The 16,815-nt window shown below is 48.8% G+C and overlaps 1 protein-coding gene across 5 annotated transcripts in view; it reads left to right on the top strand.

Annotated features, from left to right (window-relative positions):
• The first annotated feature begins 6,789 nt into the window (after positions 1 to 6,789).
• Positions 6,790 to 16,815, top strand: part of CDCP1 (CUB domain containing protein 1) — a 58,725-nt gene continuing 48,699 nt past the window's right edge. For all 5 annotated transcript variants that reach the window (XM_025885763.2, XM_073901748.1, XM_073901749.1 and 2 more), the window contains exon 1: positions 6,790 to 6,942. In XM_025885763.2, the coding sequence (XP_025741548.2) occupies positions 6,861 to 6,942 (82 nt within the window). In that variant the 5' untranslated portion in view covers positions 6,790 to 6,860. The remainder of the gene's footprint in view (positions 6,943 to 16,815) is intronic.

Genomic DNA, 16,815 nt, shown 5'->3' with positions numbered 1-16,815 from the left:
CCCCTTCCAAGGGCCTGTGAACCTGGTCAGAGGTTTCCTGTATGATTTGCAAAGGCACATATCTCAACCTCAAAAAAGTTCTCCCCACCTCCCCTTCATCACACTTCCCCTGATGCAGTGCAGCACTGAATAGCTGTGGACATCTGGGGATCTGGCTAAGGAGAAGTTGAATCAGAGATACACTTAATTGGGGTTTGGTGAGATATACTGTAACTGATTCAAAGTCACTTCCCTGTATAGTTAAATCATTACTTACCCTCATGTAGCAGTGACTTCCAGGAATACTCCCACATACTTGGCTGACTCAACAGGTGAGGTGACCAAAAGGAATAAGGTCAGAGTTGGTGTCCCATGATGAACCTGGCCTGCAGTGCCCAACAGGAAGTATGTGGATGGGGAGGAGGAGTCAAGTTTGACAAGCACAGAGCTGGAAGCCTGTGGAAAATTCTTCCAATTATCAAAACCAAAATTTTAAGCAGAATATTCAATTCTCATTATGCCTTATCAAAAAATTAAAAAAGAGGGGCACCTGGGTGGCTCAGTCATTAAGCATCTGCCTTTGGCTCAGGTCATGGTCTCAGGGTCCTGAGATCGAGTCCCACATCGGGCTCCCTGCTCCTCGGGAAGTCTGCCTGTCCCTCCCCCACTTCCCCTGCTTGTGCTCCCTCTCTCACTGTGTCTGTCTCTGTCAAATAAATAAATAAAATCTTTAAAAAAATGAAAAGGTTTTTTTTTTTCTGTCAAGAAAAAATGGTTTCTGCAGCAGGTAAACTTATAAATGCACCATACTACTTTGTTCTTTATATTTAATAGAAATCACACAAATAGAATTTGTAAGAATTCCTGTATTTGTAGGGCACCACAGTGTAGAGCTTCTATGAACAGTGAGCATTTCTGTGTGAATTCAACACAATACACCAAGATGGTATCTTAGCTGATGCATCTTGTGATGAAGTCTGGCCGTTCCAGAAGAAAGAACACAAGTATCGCATTGAGGAAGCAAAAGGATTTGAAGAAACGAATGATATCAGGCTGTACCTGTGAGTTCATTGTAAAGACACCAGGTTATTTTGCTTGATCTTGTGATGTTGGTGGTATTTTTCCATTTTTTTTTTCAAGTTTGTAATTTGTGGTGATTTCTTCCCTCGTTCTAAATAAATAGTCATTTTTCACCCCTGATTTGCTGGTAACTCTGTATTCTCTTTCTTAGGGTGATTAAGCTCAGCTCCACAAACCTATATCTACTCCTCTCTCTATTTTATGCATTTCTTCTCTTTAAAAAAAAAGATTTGATTTATTTATTTGAGAGAGAGAGAGAGAGAGCAAGAGAGAGCACAAGCAGGGGCAGAGGGAGAGGGAGGGAGAAACAGACTCCCCTGCTGAGCAGGGCGACCGACGAAGGGCTCAATCCCGGGACCTGGGATCATGACCTGAGCCGAAGGCAGACAACCAACTGAGCCTGTGTTTCTTCTTTTAATGGAACACAGCCTCAAGTATTCTCCTGACAAAAGGTGTGTGGGAGGGGCACCTGGCTGGCTCAGTCAGGGGAGCGTGTGACTCTTGATCTTGGGGTTGTGAATTCGAGCCCCATATTGGCTGTAGAAATTACTTAAAAATAATAGAATCTTTTATTTTTTTGTAAAAAAAAAAAGGTGTGTGGGAGTTTGATGTTTGGGGTTGTTTGTTTATTTTGTTTGTCTTAGATCTTGAATATCTAAAAGTGCCCTTTTTCTACCTTATACTTAATTGGGAGCATAGCTGGGTATAGAATTCTTGATTGGAATTTATTAAACCTTCAGCATTTGGAAGGTATTGCTTCATTATCTTCTAGCTTCCAGGGCTGCTGTTAAGAAATCCAAACCCATTTTGATTTCTGCTCCTTTGCATGAGACCCATATCTTGCCTCTGGAAGCTATAGAATCTTCTCTTTGTTCATAGGTTTCTGTGCCTTGATGTGAGCCTATTTTATCCATTGTGCTGGACACTCCATAATCTTTAAATCTAGAAACTCAAGTCATGCAGGCTTGGGGGATTTCTTGAATTATATCACTGATAATGTCTTCTCTGTTTCATTTGCTCTCTCTTCTTAGAGAAAGAGCATTATCATTATTCAGATGTTGGGTCTCCTGAACTGGATCTCTACTTTCTTAATTTTTCTCTTCTATTTTTTTGTTGTCCTTTTGTTTTACTTTCTGGGAAATCTTCCAATGCTTCTCTTTATTTGTTAATATCAAATATCATTTTGGGGGGCTAATTTCCAAGAACTCTTTTGTGAATCCCTGAATCTTCATGTTTCATAACATCCTATTACCAGTTCATAGATACAATGTTGCCTGCTATCTCTCTAAGGAAGTTAGTAATTGTTTTTGTTTTGCTTTATTTTCTTCTCCTTATATAGTTGCTTTCCTCTAAGTTGCTTTTTTTGTGTTTGGCTAGCTGGTTGACTTTGACTCTATCATGTTAGAAGCTTTCCTCAGATGTCTGGAAATCCTAATTGGTCATATTTGAAAGAGAGTTTAAAAAGCTGAGTTGGTGGGGGTTATCCACTGGGAGCCTCATACCTGTGCTCTGGTTATCCTGCTGTTGGGGACAAATGTCCCCATATTTAGCTCTCTCCTCTTGGGCTGCTCAGAGTCTCCAGGAGAAGACTCCATCTCCAGTATGGATGATAAAGCCCTCTATGCTGCATTCTGGGAGGCAAGTTGGGGCCAGGCAGCTGGGGAATTCAGCATTTAGAATGCATATGCTCCTTTTATCTACCTGTTTTTCAGAATGATTCCTAGGCCTTCAGCTATGCCTGGCACTCGCGACCCAGATTCCTTGGGTTTTGGGGGGTTTTTTTTGTTTTGTTTTTTTATTTTAAAGATTTTATTTATTTATTTGACAGAGAGAGAGAGAGACAGCGAGAGAGGGAACACAAGCAGGGGTAGTGGAGGAAGGAGAAGCAGGCTTCCCGCCGAGCAGGGAGCCCGATGCTGGGCTCAATCCCAGGACCCCGGGACCATGACCTGAGCCAAAGGCAGACACTTAACGACTGAGCCACCCAGGCACCCCCCAGATCCCTTGGTTTTTAACCTCTCCAGAAAACAACACTTCAGACTTCTACTGGTACAGAAGGGCAGTGGCCCAGCCAGGAGGAATGGAGGAAAGGTTCCAATGATCCAACTATAGCACTTCTCAGATAGTTTTCTCCCAGTGTTCCTTGCTTTAACCCTTCCTTTACAGTCCCATTCCATACCTTGTGCTACCAGTTCCTAAGTTGTTTTTTTTTTAATGGTTTTTTTAGGTTTTTTGCTTTGTTTTATTTTTTAGTTTTGAGAATTCCATGGTATAAATCATGCTATTTCTCACTACCCCCCCGACCCGGCTTAGGGTTCTCCTGCCTCCAGGCTCCTAAGGCAGTTAGTGCTTGTCTCGCCTTCCAGCTTCCGAGAGGATCTTGCTGTTGTCTTCTCTCTGTTCTCCCTGTCTTTGTGCACTTACGTCTTTTTAAAAAGCTCTATTTCGTAGCTTTTGTAGGGTTTCCAGAGGGTCAAAATTAGATGGAATAGTTTGTTTTAAAATTCACCCTTCCATCTGTCATTTGTCTCCGACAACAGACGGTGACTGCTTGCATTTCTTTCCAGCTCAGAAATAACTTTTTTAAAACTGACTCCTTCCATTCAGCCACGTTCATAAGACAAACCATATCCATACCTTGACACTGCTTTGCTCACATTCCACTCCAAGAACCAAGACATCACCTCAAGGCATCTTGACTTCAACTATGTAGTTGGGTTGTCACGCAGAGGATGGAGGAGTGCCTTCTGCTTTGCTTACCTCTTTCCCTTTGCTGCTGCTGCTGCTGCTGTCTGGGACCATTGCCAACTCTTCACATCTGAGCATTACTGACTTGCACATCATTTATAGAAAGTTGGTGTCAAGATCCCAGGGAAGACAGGTAAGCAAACTTCAGAGAAATAAGACCGTAATGAAATAACTTGTTCCTTAGGCTTAAACGTGTCAAGCAGTAATTCTGATATTTGGAATTCAACACACTGCCATTCTATTATTATTATTATCATTATTATTATTATTATTATTATATGTGGGTAACAATGGTGTTATGGATGCTAGGAAAAGATGCTGGGGTATATATCCTCACTTAGAATTAGAAAAACAGACAAAATCTGCTTTTAACTCTCTGGGTCAGCATAAACCTTTTTTTTTTAAGATTTTATTCATTTATTTGAAAGAGAGTGACACTGAGAGAGGGAACACAAGCAGGGGAAGTGGGAGAGGGAGAAGCAGGCTTCCCGCGGAGCAGGGAGCCCGATGTAGGGCTCGATCCCAGGACCCTGGGATCATGACCTGAGCCGAAGGCAGACGCCCAATGACTGAGCCACCCAGGCGTCCCAAACATAAACATTTTAAAAGGGTGTTGGGGCACCTGGGTGGCTCAGTCGGTTGAGTGTCAGACTCTTGGTTATAGCTCGGGTTATGATCTCACGGTCATGATATCAAGCCCTCTGTGGGGCTCCTCACTCAATAGAGTCCCCTTCAGATTCTTCCCCCCGCCCCTCCCTGTTTGTGCCCACGCGTGCATGCATGCACTCTTTCTCTCTCTCAAATAAATAAATAAAATCTTTAAAAAACAAACTAGGGGCACCTGGGTGGCTCAGTCGGTTAAGCGTCTGCCTTCGGCTCAGATCATGGTCCCAGGGTCCTGGGATCAAGCCCTGCATCGGGCTTTCTGCTCAACAGGAAGCCTGGTTCTCCCTCTCCCACTCCCCCTGCTTGTTTTCCCTCTATCGCTGTCTCTCCCTCTCTGTCAAATAAATAAATAAAATCTTTTAAAAAATAAATAAGTAAATAAATAAATAAAAATAACAAACTAGAGGTACGCCTGGGTGGCTCAGTCAGTTAAGCATCTGCCTTCGGCTCAGGTCATGATCCCAGGGTCCTAGGATCGAGTCCCGCATCGGGCTCCCTGCTCAGCAGGGAGTCTGCTTCTCCCTCTCCCTCTGCTGCTCCCCCTGCTTGTGCTCTCTCTCTCTCACACACACACAAGTAAAATCTTTAAAAAAATAAAAAAACTACAAGGGTGTTTAGATTTTTCTCAAGATTTCTTTCTCTCGATGAGCTTGCCCTCAGTTCAGTGGGGAGAACCAAGCCCCTCCCTACTTTTCTCATCTTCCTCCTTCTCTCTAGGCCTCAGTTTCCCCACCTATCTGCCTGATGAGGAAAGTGGAGCAGAAGATGAGCTCACAGTTCAGGCCTTTCTAAGGCCTTCTAGGGAAAGGGTGGGTCCTGCCCTCAGTCTGGACATCTCTGCCTCCCTTGTGGACCATGGGCTCCCGAGTGCAGAGTTTGCTTTATTCTCATCAGGGAAGACACAAAGAAGGAAGGGCAGGAAGCTCCTAAGAGACGACTTCTCACCTGGTGCACAAGGAGCTCAGGGGCTACTGGGAGATGTTCAGTGCCCCCCAAGAATTAGACAGAAGTTGGGGCTGGACAGCAGGCTGATGCTCGTGCATGAGCTCCGGTTCCTGTCCCAGCCCTCCTAGGCTGCTCTGGGTGACCCTGACCCAGTCTCTGGCTGCCCCACAGGCACAGGTAGCCCCAGGGGGCCCCAGGGAGTCATTCTGGCAGACCCCTAGTCTGCCAGCTGAGTCCCCGAGCCATCTACTATCTTTCCCTGTGGCCCTGTTGCCCTAGGCTTGGTGTGTGGCCTATAGGGTGGAAAGAGAACCCACAGGAGCACCCAAGCCAGACACACAAAGCACAGAGGCGGCTGGGAGGAGGCAAAGAGCCCAAGCCGTGGATTTTTACAGCCCCAGACTGGCTTGGATGCTACATGTCCAGACCACACATACTACTCCACACACAAGGAAGGCGCGCTTGTGGACATGTTTGGATTTCCAGGCTCTTGCGTTCATTCACTCATTCATGGATTCTTCAAAGCAACTCTGCTGGAGGGAAACCCTTCCTGCGCTGTGAAACCCTGCCTCTGTGAATTCCTAACTGGCCTTGGGCAGTGTGTCTCCTCTGTAATGTGGAAGGGATGCCTTGAGCATTAGAAATGCTGCAGATAGGGGCGCCTGGGTGGCTCAGTCGTTAAGCGTCTGCCTTCGGTTCAGGTCATGATCCCAGGGTCCTGGGATGGAGCCCCGCATCGAGCCCTGCATCGTGCCGGGCATTAAGCCCCATATCGAGCCCCACACCGAGCCCCGCATCCGGCTCACCGCTCGGCGGGAAGCCTGCTTCTCCCTCTCCCACTCCCCCTGCTTGTGTTCCCTCTCTCTCTCTGTCAAATAAATAAATAAATAAGCAAGCAAGCAAGCAAGCAAGCAAGCAAGCTGCAGGTAAAGTGCCTGAGGCTGCAGACACACAGTTCTCGCGGCCCAATCAGGTAGGAGTCGAGCGAGCCCACGAGAAATCAGGGCTTGGCTGATCCACAAATATGATTCCCTTGCAAAATAGGGCTCACATGGGCTTTCTTGTCGCCCGGACGGTGAAGAGAAAGCTGATCGGCTTCCCCAAGGGCGACCTTCGCGCCTGTAGGCACAAAGGTTTGATCACTGTCCGGCTGGAGAGGGAAGACTAGCCCGGGAAAGCGGCGACAAGTCCCAGCACCCTGGGAGGGAGGGGCGGGCGCTGCGGCAGGAAGGGGGGGAGGAGACAGAGGAGCGGACAGGCAGGGCCAGCTCTGGCTCCCGGGCGCAGGGCGGAGTCCGGGGCGGCCCGCCCGCACGCAGGTGAGCTAGCCGGGGCGGAGCGCAGCGCAGCGCAGCGGGTGCCAGGCTCGGGCGCCCGCGGCCGCCGCTCGGAGCCACCGGCCACAGCCGATTTCCCCAGCGAGGCCGAGGCGCCCCGGAGCCATGGCCGGCCAGAACTGCGGGGTCACAACCGCGCTGCTCGGGGTCCTGCTGCTGGGTGCCGTGCGCCTGCCGCGCGGAGCGGGTGAGTGCGGTGCGGCGGTAGCGGGTGGCGCGGAGTGGTGTTGGTGGCCCGCGAGCAGGGTCCCGGCGGAGGGTGCGGAGGCGCCGAGGGTCGCCGGGTGCGGTGGTTGCTGAGTCGGGACGGGGGCGATGCAGTTGGGATGCACCAACGGCGCGGAGTCCCCGGGACCGCCCGGCTCCAGGGCGCGCGGCGTTGGGCGAGGTGGCCGTGCCCTCCTGGGTTCCAAGCGACCTCGTCCTGGGCGCAGGCCGTGGCACCTAGGAGTGTCCCCGGAGCGGGGGGCCCGGCGGTCGGGGGATGAGCCCCGCGCCGACGGCGCAGGAGGAAGTAAGAGCGTGCCCCGACCGATTCCCGGGGACCTGCGGCGCCCTGGGGGCCTCCCGCGGGTGCTTGGGGGCGCCGGGGCTGGGCGTGGGGAAGGAGCTATGCCCTCCTGGCCCACCCTCTACCTCCTCGCCGGGCCAGGGAGAAGGCGCAAGAGTACAGTGGTTTGGCGCTCGACAGCTCATCGGATCACCCTTGTCCCGGTCCGCACGCTGCATTCTAGCTCTCCCGAAGTTCCGGAACATTAATTTGAAAATGAAAGCGCCGGGCGGGAGAAGGCCGGTAGGATACCTCACCGCCAGGCATCTGCGCCGCGGAGGCGCAGCAGTCCGGCTCCTCGCGCCTCTGGGTAGAGTCTGCACTCGGGCCGCCGAAGGGGGTCGGCGAGGGGGCGTTCCAGAGAAGTGTGTGAATTTCCAGTTGTTCCGGTTGTGGGGAGGGACTGCCACCTCCCCGCTGCCTCTGCGCTGCGGGTGCCTGCGGGGAGGTGCCCTGCGGATCCTGCAACTATCAAAACACAGAAATAAGCAGGTGTACGAACCTGACTGGAGGCCTTTCCCGAAACTAGCACAGGTTTTGTGATTTTTTAAAAGAGCTATCCAGGAAGCGATTTGATTATTCTTTGCTGCAGCTGGAGGGCGGGGAGTTGTATTTGGCAGGTAGGTAGATTGTGTGAATTAAGTTAAGGAATAAAGCCAAGCGGGTGCGTTGAACTTTGGCGTTGTGGCAAATGCCACCATTACAAACCCACAGGAAAGCTTCCTTGTTCCTTCCTCCAACAGTGTCCGGTAACATTGCTGCACAGTTCATAGAACATTTTAAGACTTCATTTAAAACCTTGTACACGTATGCATATTTACTGTAGAACACATTCACTGTCAGACTGAATTTTCCAGATTTCCTTTGGGGAAGAAAAAAGTTTAAGAATAGAGTGATTTCGTGAGCAAAAATGTGTGTAAATGTGTGTGAGAAAAATGCGTGTCCAATCACACTTGGGAGCTGTCTGGAAATTGGAATTGTTTGAGATGTTTTGCATTGTCTGTGATACCCAGAACAACTCCAGTAAGAATACAGTGTCAGTCAAGGCATTAGTCATGACAAGGATGACAGGCTGGCCTGAACTGGCCTCTGTTAATGCGTCTGATTTCACCCGGTGGCTGCCATTTTGGTTCCTGGTAGCTCCAGCAGAGTCCCTTCCTTCCAGGAAGTGCCTGACTCTGGGAGCCATGTCTCATGGTACAGATATAAGTATGGGGAAGCCTAGCAACTTCCCATCTCACTTTCTTAAATCCTTCCTGTGGTCCTCAGAACTGGCTCTGTCCGGCCACATCTCTGGCCTGAACTGAGGACCGTGTCTTGGAGGTTAGAGCTGTTACGGAGTAAAGCTGCTTTGCCTGAAGTCTTGGGGGTGGCCTAACGGGTATGGGCCTTTGAAGAGTTACTAGAGTCTGTCCAGAAAAGATGGAGACACAGTGAACTTGTTTTTTAAATCTCTGAACTCGGGCTGGGGTGCCTGGGTGGCTCAGTCCTTAAGCGCCTGCTTTCGGCTCAGGTCATGATCCCACAGTCCTGAGATCGAGTCCCGCATCGGGCTCCTTGCTTCTCCCTCTCCCTCTGCCCCTCCCCCTGCTCATGCTCACTCTGTCTGACAAATAAATAAATAAAATCTTTTAAAAAATAAATCTCTGAACTCTGTTAACAAAGACTCGGTAGCGTGAAGGTGAGGTTGGCATCTCTGCAGAACTGAACTGTAAAGGGAAGTTTGTGTCTTAGTGTGGTGTGTTGGGTGGGTTTGATGTAACCACCCGCCCTCCCACTTCCAAGAGTGAGGGACTACTTAAGTTGGAATCATAACTTTGTTAAAACCTCAACTTGGTGACTTTTTAAGAACTGCTGAGATACCAGAGTCTGGGTCAGTGACCCCATTCTTGCTGCCATTGTTTTTTTGCCAGAACTGTGAGCAGTCATCAAACAATGTGTTCACTCACCCTCGATGAGTGTGTGTGTTCATCGTTCTTCAGATTCAAATGAGGAGCTGGCGGCTGTTGTCTGGAATGTGTAACTGGCAGGACTGAGGATTCTTCCTCACCCCCACAGATTTTCATGACTTAGGGTCAGAGAGGGGTGCTCTGCTGACTGTAGGGAGCTGCTCTGGTGCTGGCCCATCAGCCTCAGTGTTCACCTCAGATGCTGCCATTTTGTCTGTGAAATCTGTACCCTGCCTGCACACACGCTCTTCTGGGGGTTCTCCCAGGCTCTCAAGGTAGGGGAAGGAAGTGGAAAACATCAATTAAAATGTTTCAAGTAATATATAGTTATTGTAGAAAAATTGGTAATAAATATAACCAACATGAAAAAAATTAATCTGTGAGCAAAGCACCTTGGTCATTTTGGTGCAGTCTTATCTCGGGTGTGTGTGTGTGTGTGTGTGTAAAACCAAATATGGGACCATCCATTGTATGGCTTTCACCAGTCCCATTGGACATTTAAGTTGCTTTCCACTTTTCCTGCTAAAAAACAGAACATGTCCGACAATAGGGGACTGCTTATATCAATTCTGATAGGTCCGTTCAGTGAAAAGTAATTACATAGCACAGGGACACCTGGGTGGCTCAGTCGGTTAAGCGTCTGCCTTCGGCTCAGGTAGTGATCCTGGGTGGGACTGAGTCCCGAGTCGGGCTCTCTGCTCAGCGGCGAGTCTCTTCTCCCTCTGACTCTCCCTCTGTACTCTCCCTCCCTCTCTCTCTCTCTCAAATAAATAAATAAAATCTTTTTAAAAAATCTTTAAAAATATTACATAGCACAGATTCTATACTGACATAAAATGATGTTATCTTTGTGTTGTCGAGGTTATAAAATAGTATAAGCTGGATTAGCTCATTTGGATATATCTGAGAATGTGTTCTTGTTCACTGTATTGTTCTGCACTTTCTTGACGATTCTGTCTGACTAAAACTCTGGAAATAGAATTGCTGGCATGAAGAATAGAGAAAATGTTCGGGCGGTGGATCTGTCCTCCCCCGTGGCCCCGTGGAGGGCTCATCCTGTGGTCCTGGTGTACATTCCAGCCGTCATGTGTAAGCAGCTGGTTCCCACACTCGCAGGCTGTCCTCGCTGTTTCAGTAACATCTAGGGAAGAAGGTTTTTCCTCCCTCTAGTTCAGCAAGTAGGGTCTAAACAGTGTTCTAAGAATCTTAGGAACACCCCAGCTAGATGGTACTAATAGTCCAACAATGATTTTTTTTTTTTTTGGCCAAAAACCAACCAACCAAACAAAACAAAACAAAACCCAGGGGGCACCTAGGTGGCTCAGTCAGTTAAGCATCTGCCTTCGGTGAGGGTCATGATCTCGGGGTCGGGAATCTAGCCCTGCAGTAGCGGACTCCCTGCTCAGTGGGGGTCTGCTTCTCCCTCTCCCTCTGCCCCTCGCCCCCACTTGTGCATAAATAAAATCTTAAAAAAAAAAAACCCAGAACTGAATCACTTTGCTTACAACACAAGCCTCACCTGGGATTCTGCACAGCAGTGCTGACTTGGGTTTGGATAGGGGAGGGAGTGGAGTTTGCTGGTTGGAGGGATTCACGATTGAGCTCAAGGTGGGTGGGGCAGAGGGGGATGACGAGACCCCTGCTCTCGGAGACCCGGTGGCTAAGGCTCTCCACCTGACTGATTAAGAAAAGTTCATACCCTTTAATTATGATTCTAAATTATAAAAATTATCCCACAATCAAATTATTTCAAACCACTTCCGACAGCCTTGTAATTAGCCCTTCACCTTCTCCCAGGCAGCTGGCAATGTTCTTGACAACCAGGCCAGGAAAGCCAAGTTTCCTACCTCACCTCCTTGTAGCCTTGAGTTTGTATTCAGTACATCATTCTTAAAAATCACTAATTACTTCTTGTCATAGTTAACACATATGGAGCATCTGCTCTGGACCAGCCACTCTTCTGAGTATTTTATATGTAAGCATGTCTCACTTACCATCAGTAATTCATTCTTTAATTTTTTTTAAGATTTTACTTATTTATTCATGAGAGACAGAGAGAAAGGGAGGCAGAGACAGAGGGAGAAGCAGGCTCCCTGTGGAGCAGGGAGCCTGACGCCGGGCTCGATCCCAGGACCCTGGGATCATGACCTGAGCCAAAGGCAGACGCCTAACTGACTGAACTACCCAGGCGCCCCTAATTCATTCTTTAAAACCAGACATTCTGCATGAAACACAAACTGATGCCCTACGTCTCATTATTTCATATGGGAAAAACTGTAACAACCCAAACCCCCAACCATTTCCAAAAGCATAAACACAGAAAGACACCCATCTGTAATTAACCGATTCTATTCAGTGTGAAAGACATAGGATGTCACTTCCAGATTGCCAAACCGTTTATGTGGTTCTTGGCGGACAGCTGCTTTGTGTGTAGTAACTTGCTGAACCCCCCCCTTGTCGACACTCGGGGCATCTCCACCAGATCCTGACACTCCACCTATTGTATTTGCAACTTAAGTCGAGACCTTCTATTATTTTGTTTAAAATGTTGTGTTATGTTTGGAGCTGTAAATATTCCTGTTTCCTCCCTTTCCCCCAGAAAGAACTATGATAGGTGAAACAAGGTTTGAGTCATAAAAACTAAGCTAGGGGCGCCTGGGTGGCTCAGTAGGTTGGGCAGCTGCTTTAGGCTCAAGTCATGATCCCAGGGTCCTGGGATTGAGCCCTTCATCGGGCTCCCTGCTCAGCGGAGAGCTTGCTTCTCCCTCTCCCTCTGCTGCACCCCCTGCTTGTGCTCTCTCTCTCTCTGTCAAATAAATTAATAAAATCTTTTTAAAAAATAAAATAAATAAAAACTAAGCTGCTTTCTCCTAAGAAAATGTAAATTGAGGAGGTGTCTTTGAGGAAACCTGCTAGCATTTTACCTGTCCATCCTTAAGCAAGTACCCCCACGAAGACCCCTGTGTTGAGGGGCACAGGCAGGTGAAGTCACTTGCCCAGGGTTACCCAGCTGGTAGGGAATGATGCTAAGATGGCGGCCCAGGTAGCCTGACCGCAGAGCCCGGCTCCTGTCACCAGTGCCCAGTAATAACCCCGGTGCGCAGTGGGACTCCTGAAGACTGCGTTTGCTAGTCCTCTCAGAGACAATGTCTGTGCTCCAAACATGTCCTTTCATTTAAAACAAAACAAGCAACACTTAGTGCTGTGCTCATATTTGTTCTCTATGTGCTTTTAATATTCAAAGAATTTCAAGACTGCGCTTCGAAAACACCTGGACGCGGTAACAAAAATTCAAAGAGTAGGAAAGGGTGTGTGGGAGGAAGCATGCCCCTGTCCACCTCTGACCCCAGGTTTTCTCCCAGAGGCAGCCATGGTTTCTTAGGCATTGTTCCTGAGCTGTTCTACACATGTCCAAGTTTATAAACGTATGTACCTTCCTTCTTTACACAGCAGGAGCGTAACCATAGTATACAGGATAGGATGTTTCTCACACGTGTCTTGATTTTGTTCACTTCTTGTGATTTTATCCATCTGGGGCTCACTCCAGATTGGAACATATGGGGGCTGTCATTCTTTTTGACGGCTGCCTGATATTCCTTGCTGTGGGCACAACATGTTACATTTCACCAGCCCCTTACTGGTGGATTGTTTCCAGTCTCTTGTCTTTATTTATTTTATTTTATTTTTATAGGATTTTACTGATTTATTTGAGAGTGAGAGAGAGAGCATGAGCAGGGGGAGGGGCAGCGGGAGAGGGAGAAGCAAGCTCCCCGCTGAGCAAGGAGCCTGATGTGGGACTCGATTCCAGGACCCTGAGATCGTGACCTGAGCCAAAGTCAGACCCCTTAACCCACTGAGCCAGCCAGGCACCCTGGTCTTTTATTTTTATAAACAGAGCCTCAGTGACCATATTTGCAGTTGACTTCATTAAGCATATAGGCAAGTTTACCTGTGGGTTAAAATTCCTGGAGGAGGGAATTACTGGATCAAAGGATTTGTACAGAAAGTAACAAAGAACAGATGGAGCAAAGTGAGTGACAGAAGTGAGACAACTTGCCCAAGGTCACAGCTAATGAGCGGTGGTGCTTATCTGTGAATCCGGGCAGACCCGTTTCAGAGTGCAGGCTCTGCACCTCCCCACACTGCGGTTTACTCCTTCCTTTCATCTTTCCAGCTGAAACTAACCATACATTTTCAGCAAGAGAAACGTTTTGAACTTCCTTTTAAATATTTACTTTTGGCTAAGGGCTCAGTGTGCCTGGAGTCCTGGGTGTCAGGAAGACTGAGGCCAGGCATGGGTTCTGGTGGCACCTCACGTTGATAGTGAGGAGTCATTTGTTCTTACTGACTTTTTACATAGGTGAGTCTCATGGTTAAGGTGTAACACACTCTAAGGTGCTGTAGCACACAGACTCAAGTGTGGGTCATGGCTCAAACACAACAGATGCATATTTCATGCTTATGTAAGCTCCCAAACAGGGGATCCCCTCCAAGCAGTGATGAGGACCCAGGCTCCTTCCGCTTTCTTGCTCTGACATCTTCAGTGTGTGGTCATCCACATCAAACTGACAGAAGACTGAAGAACACAAAGGGACTCACGTGGGAGGTTTTTATGGCCCGAGCATAGGAGTCATTTCAAATCATTTGTGCTGCCATTCTTTTGGCTAAAACTCAGTGGCATGGCCCCAACCCACTGAAAGGGAAACTGAAATGTAGTCTAGATGTGACCTTGGAAGAAGTTAGCATTGTCCAGTTGGCAAGGCAGTGGGCAGAGTGGGCAGAGCACCAGACTTAAGAGTCAGGACACGTGGTGGTAACCTCAAGTCTCATCAACCATGAGCTTTAGGACGTGGGAAAGTTGCCTCGCCTCTCTGGGCCTCGGTTTTTCCAATCTTTAATGTAGGGGCTTGGACCATGCAGAGGAAGCACCAGCCCTCATGTTTTATGAGCTGATTTTAAACCAAAGATGATCTGCGGGCTTCCTGGAGACCCCTGAGCTAGGAGAACAGCTCAGGCAGGTTCATATCCAATTCCCATGAGCTTGGTGGCCAGAACGGACCCTGGCACTTAGGTAGCATGTAATAAATTATACGTGGAATGAACAGATGGGGACTCCAGGTCAAGCCTCGAGCCGAGTCTTTTTAGGAGGGAACGAGCTCAGAGGAGGTAGGTGACTTCTTTGAGTCACACTGTTGGAAGGGGCTGAGGGCCCGAAGTTCTAAACCTCAGGTCTTCTGGCTCCAGATCTGATGCCGATCAGACAGAAGAGGAGGGAGAGGAAAGCTCAGTCCTGGAAAGTAGAAAAAAAGAGAATGTGGATTGACAGAGGGGACCACGGCTTTCTGCTCCTGCAGAGGGTGGAGGAGACCTCTCTGACGGTCCAGGTTCTAGGCGTCACACCAGGACCTGGGAGCGTCACCGCATAGAAGACGAGCTCAGTCTCTGCTGGTCCCCTGAACGTGGGTTCAAGAGGCAGTGGGTGGGGGTGGGAGTGGGTCCACAGGAATGCAACCCCACTGCTGGAAACTTTCAAGGGAATCACCAGAAAATGATGAGGACTTGCTTGAGATACAGCGAAGGAAGCAGGGAGTAAAGCCATGTGTGCGCGTGCGTGTGCGCATGTTCAGCTGGGCAGCACGACTCTTGTCATCCTGCTATCTTTGTGACTCACATGAGCTCAGGAAAAGAGGCTAGAAGAAAGGAAGTCCCACTGCAAGCACCCAGCCTTGCAGGTGCTCAGCAGAGTCCCCCTGTGTGGAGGACTGTTTCTTGGTGGCAGGAATGATCGTGACAAGGACTCTGTATTGTCCTGCGTGATCTCCCCCATTTGAACCACATTGCCCCCACAGCATCCTGACCGGGTTGGCATGGTTTGGTTTGGTTTTCTCTAAATAGTGATGCTGAATCTGTGAGAGAACACAATAGAAAATCAGATTTTGCTTTACAGACATTCACTTTACAACTTGTATGAAATGAAAAGTTCTTTCTTCAACTACTGGACTTAAAAAAGTAATCGGCGCTTCTCAAGTCTCTCCTGAGCAGAGGAACCCAAGACCAGGGCACCAGTGAGAGCCTAGCTGGTCTGACTTTGCTGGGGCGGGTCTGTCCTCTCGGACCAGCCGTCCATGCCGCCTGATGCCAACACACCTCAGCAATATGACTCCAACACCAGTAAACGCCTCACTTCAGAGTGGGAGCATCTTTAAGTAATGAGTTGGGAAATATCTCAAAAGAATGAATTAAAACTGTTCCATAAGCACAGATGATGTAGCTTTCTTTAAGTTTTAAGTGAAATGCCGATACTCCTGACCCTCCATGACAGAAGACCAGAAGATTCTGGGTGAAATGTGCCATTTCTGCAAAAACATACAAAGTACCGATCTGCTGTCTCTGTCTGGGATGATAAAAGATAGTCTCCAGAAATGAGTTTCATCAAAGTCTAATGAGTCCCCAAATTACGTGGAGTTTAAGCTGTCGTTTGGGGGGTGGGGTCCACCATGTGGCCACGCACGATGCCACACAATGCTTGGAGCCCTGAGGAGCCTTCTGTAGCCCTTGACGATGTGTGGTCCAGCTGGGAGCTGGGCAAGGATGGTGTCCATCCTGGCACACACCGATCCATCCAAACAGATGCCTTATCTTCCGGTACTCGTCTGGGGGCAGGAACATCAGGCAGTTTCAAACAAAAATGTTTGGCTAAAGCAGTGTTGAGCCTGAAAACAACTCACAGATGTTTGGTGAGAGGTCCGGGGACACCATGAGGGCTGCGGAGATAAAGCCCCTGAGTGTGAAGGGCTCGGGGCATCTCCTGGACCCAGACAGACATCTGGCTCTTATGCAGAGTGGCACGCCACAGTGGGGGAGAGGCCAAGAGCCAGAAGCATGGAGGTAGGCACTACGGTATGCCGCTGCTCCCGCTGGAGGCCCCGGGCAGCTGGGAACACTGTCTTCGGGAAGATTCAGCAGCGGTGATGGGCTATCCTCCTTGCTGAGCTCCAGGGAGGGGGGCGCAGAGAAATGGAAGGAGTTGAGCCAGAGGTCTAACTGGGCTCACGGTTACCTGCTAGCTTTTTGGAAGCAGTCTCATTCAGACAAGCGTTGGGATAGGGCAGAGCTTGGTTCAAGTCCTGACTCCCCCACCTCTTAACTAGACGACTTGGGCTAGTTACTTAGCCTCCCTACGACTCAGTGTCCTCAGTTCCAAATGGGGACATGGCAGCACCTCATGGGTAGCTGGAGGTCTGTATGAAATCGCGTCTGTAAACCACTCAGCACCCGGTCTGGCCGAGAACAGATTCCTCAGTTAATGAGAATTGCTATTTCTTTGATTATTTGAGTTGAGCCCACGAAGAACTTGGAGATTTTCAAGAGCAGATGGTCTGGATGGAGGTGCCAGGTCATGGTCTGCATAACCAGGTTGCTCGTGGGAGACAGAGGTTGTTCTCCGGTCTCTGCTACCACACGCTGTGCTTCAGTTACTGTCCCCGTGCAGGTGACTTTGGGCAGGTGTGAGGACATCTCATGGGAAGTTTCTAGAAGTGAAGCTGCTGGATTAAAAATG

Source organism: Callorhinus ursinus, unplaced genomic scaffold (assembly GCF_003265705.2).
Source record: "Callorhinus ursinus isolate GAN/ISIS: 27379988/994484 unplaced genomic scaffold, GSC_fseal_2.0 scaffold15, whole genome shotgun sequence".
In the NCBI taxonomy this organism is placed as follows: Eukaryota; Metazoa; Chordata; class Mammalia; order Carnivora; family Otariidae; genus Callorhinus; species Callorhinus ursinus.
The sequence above is the reverse complement of the archived record's forward strand: the minus strand, read 5'-3'. Positions and strand labels throughout refer to the sequence as shown.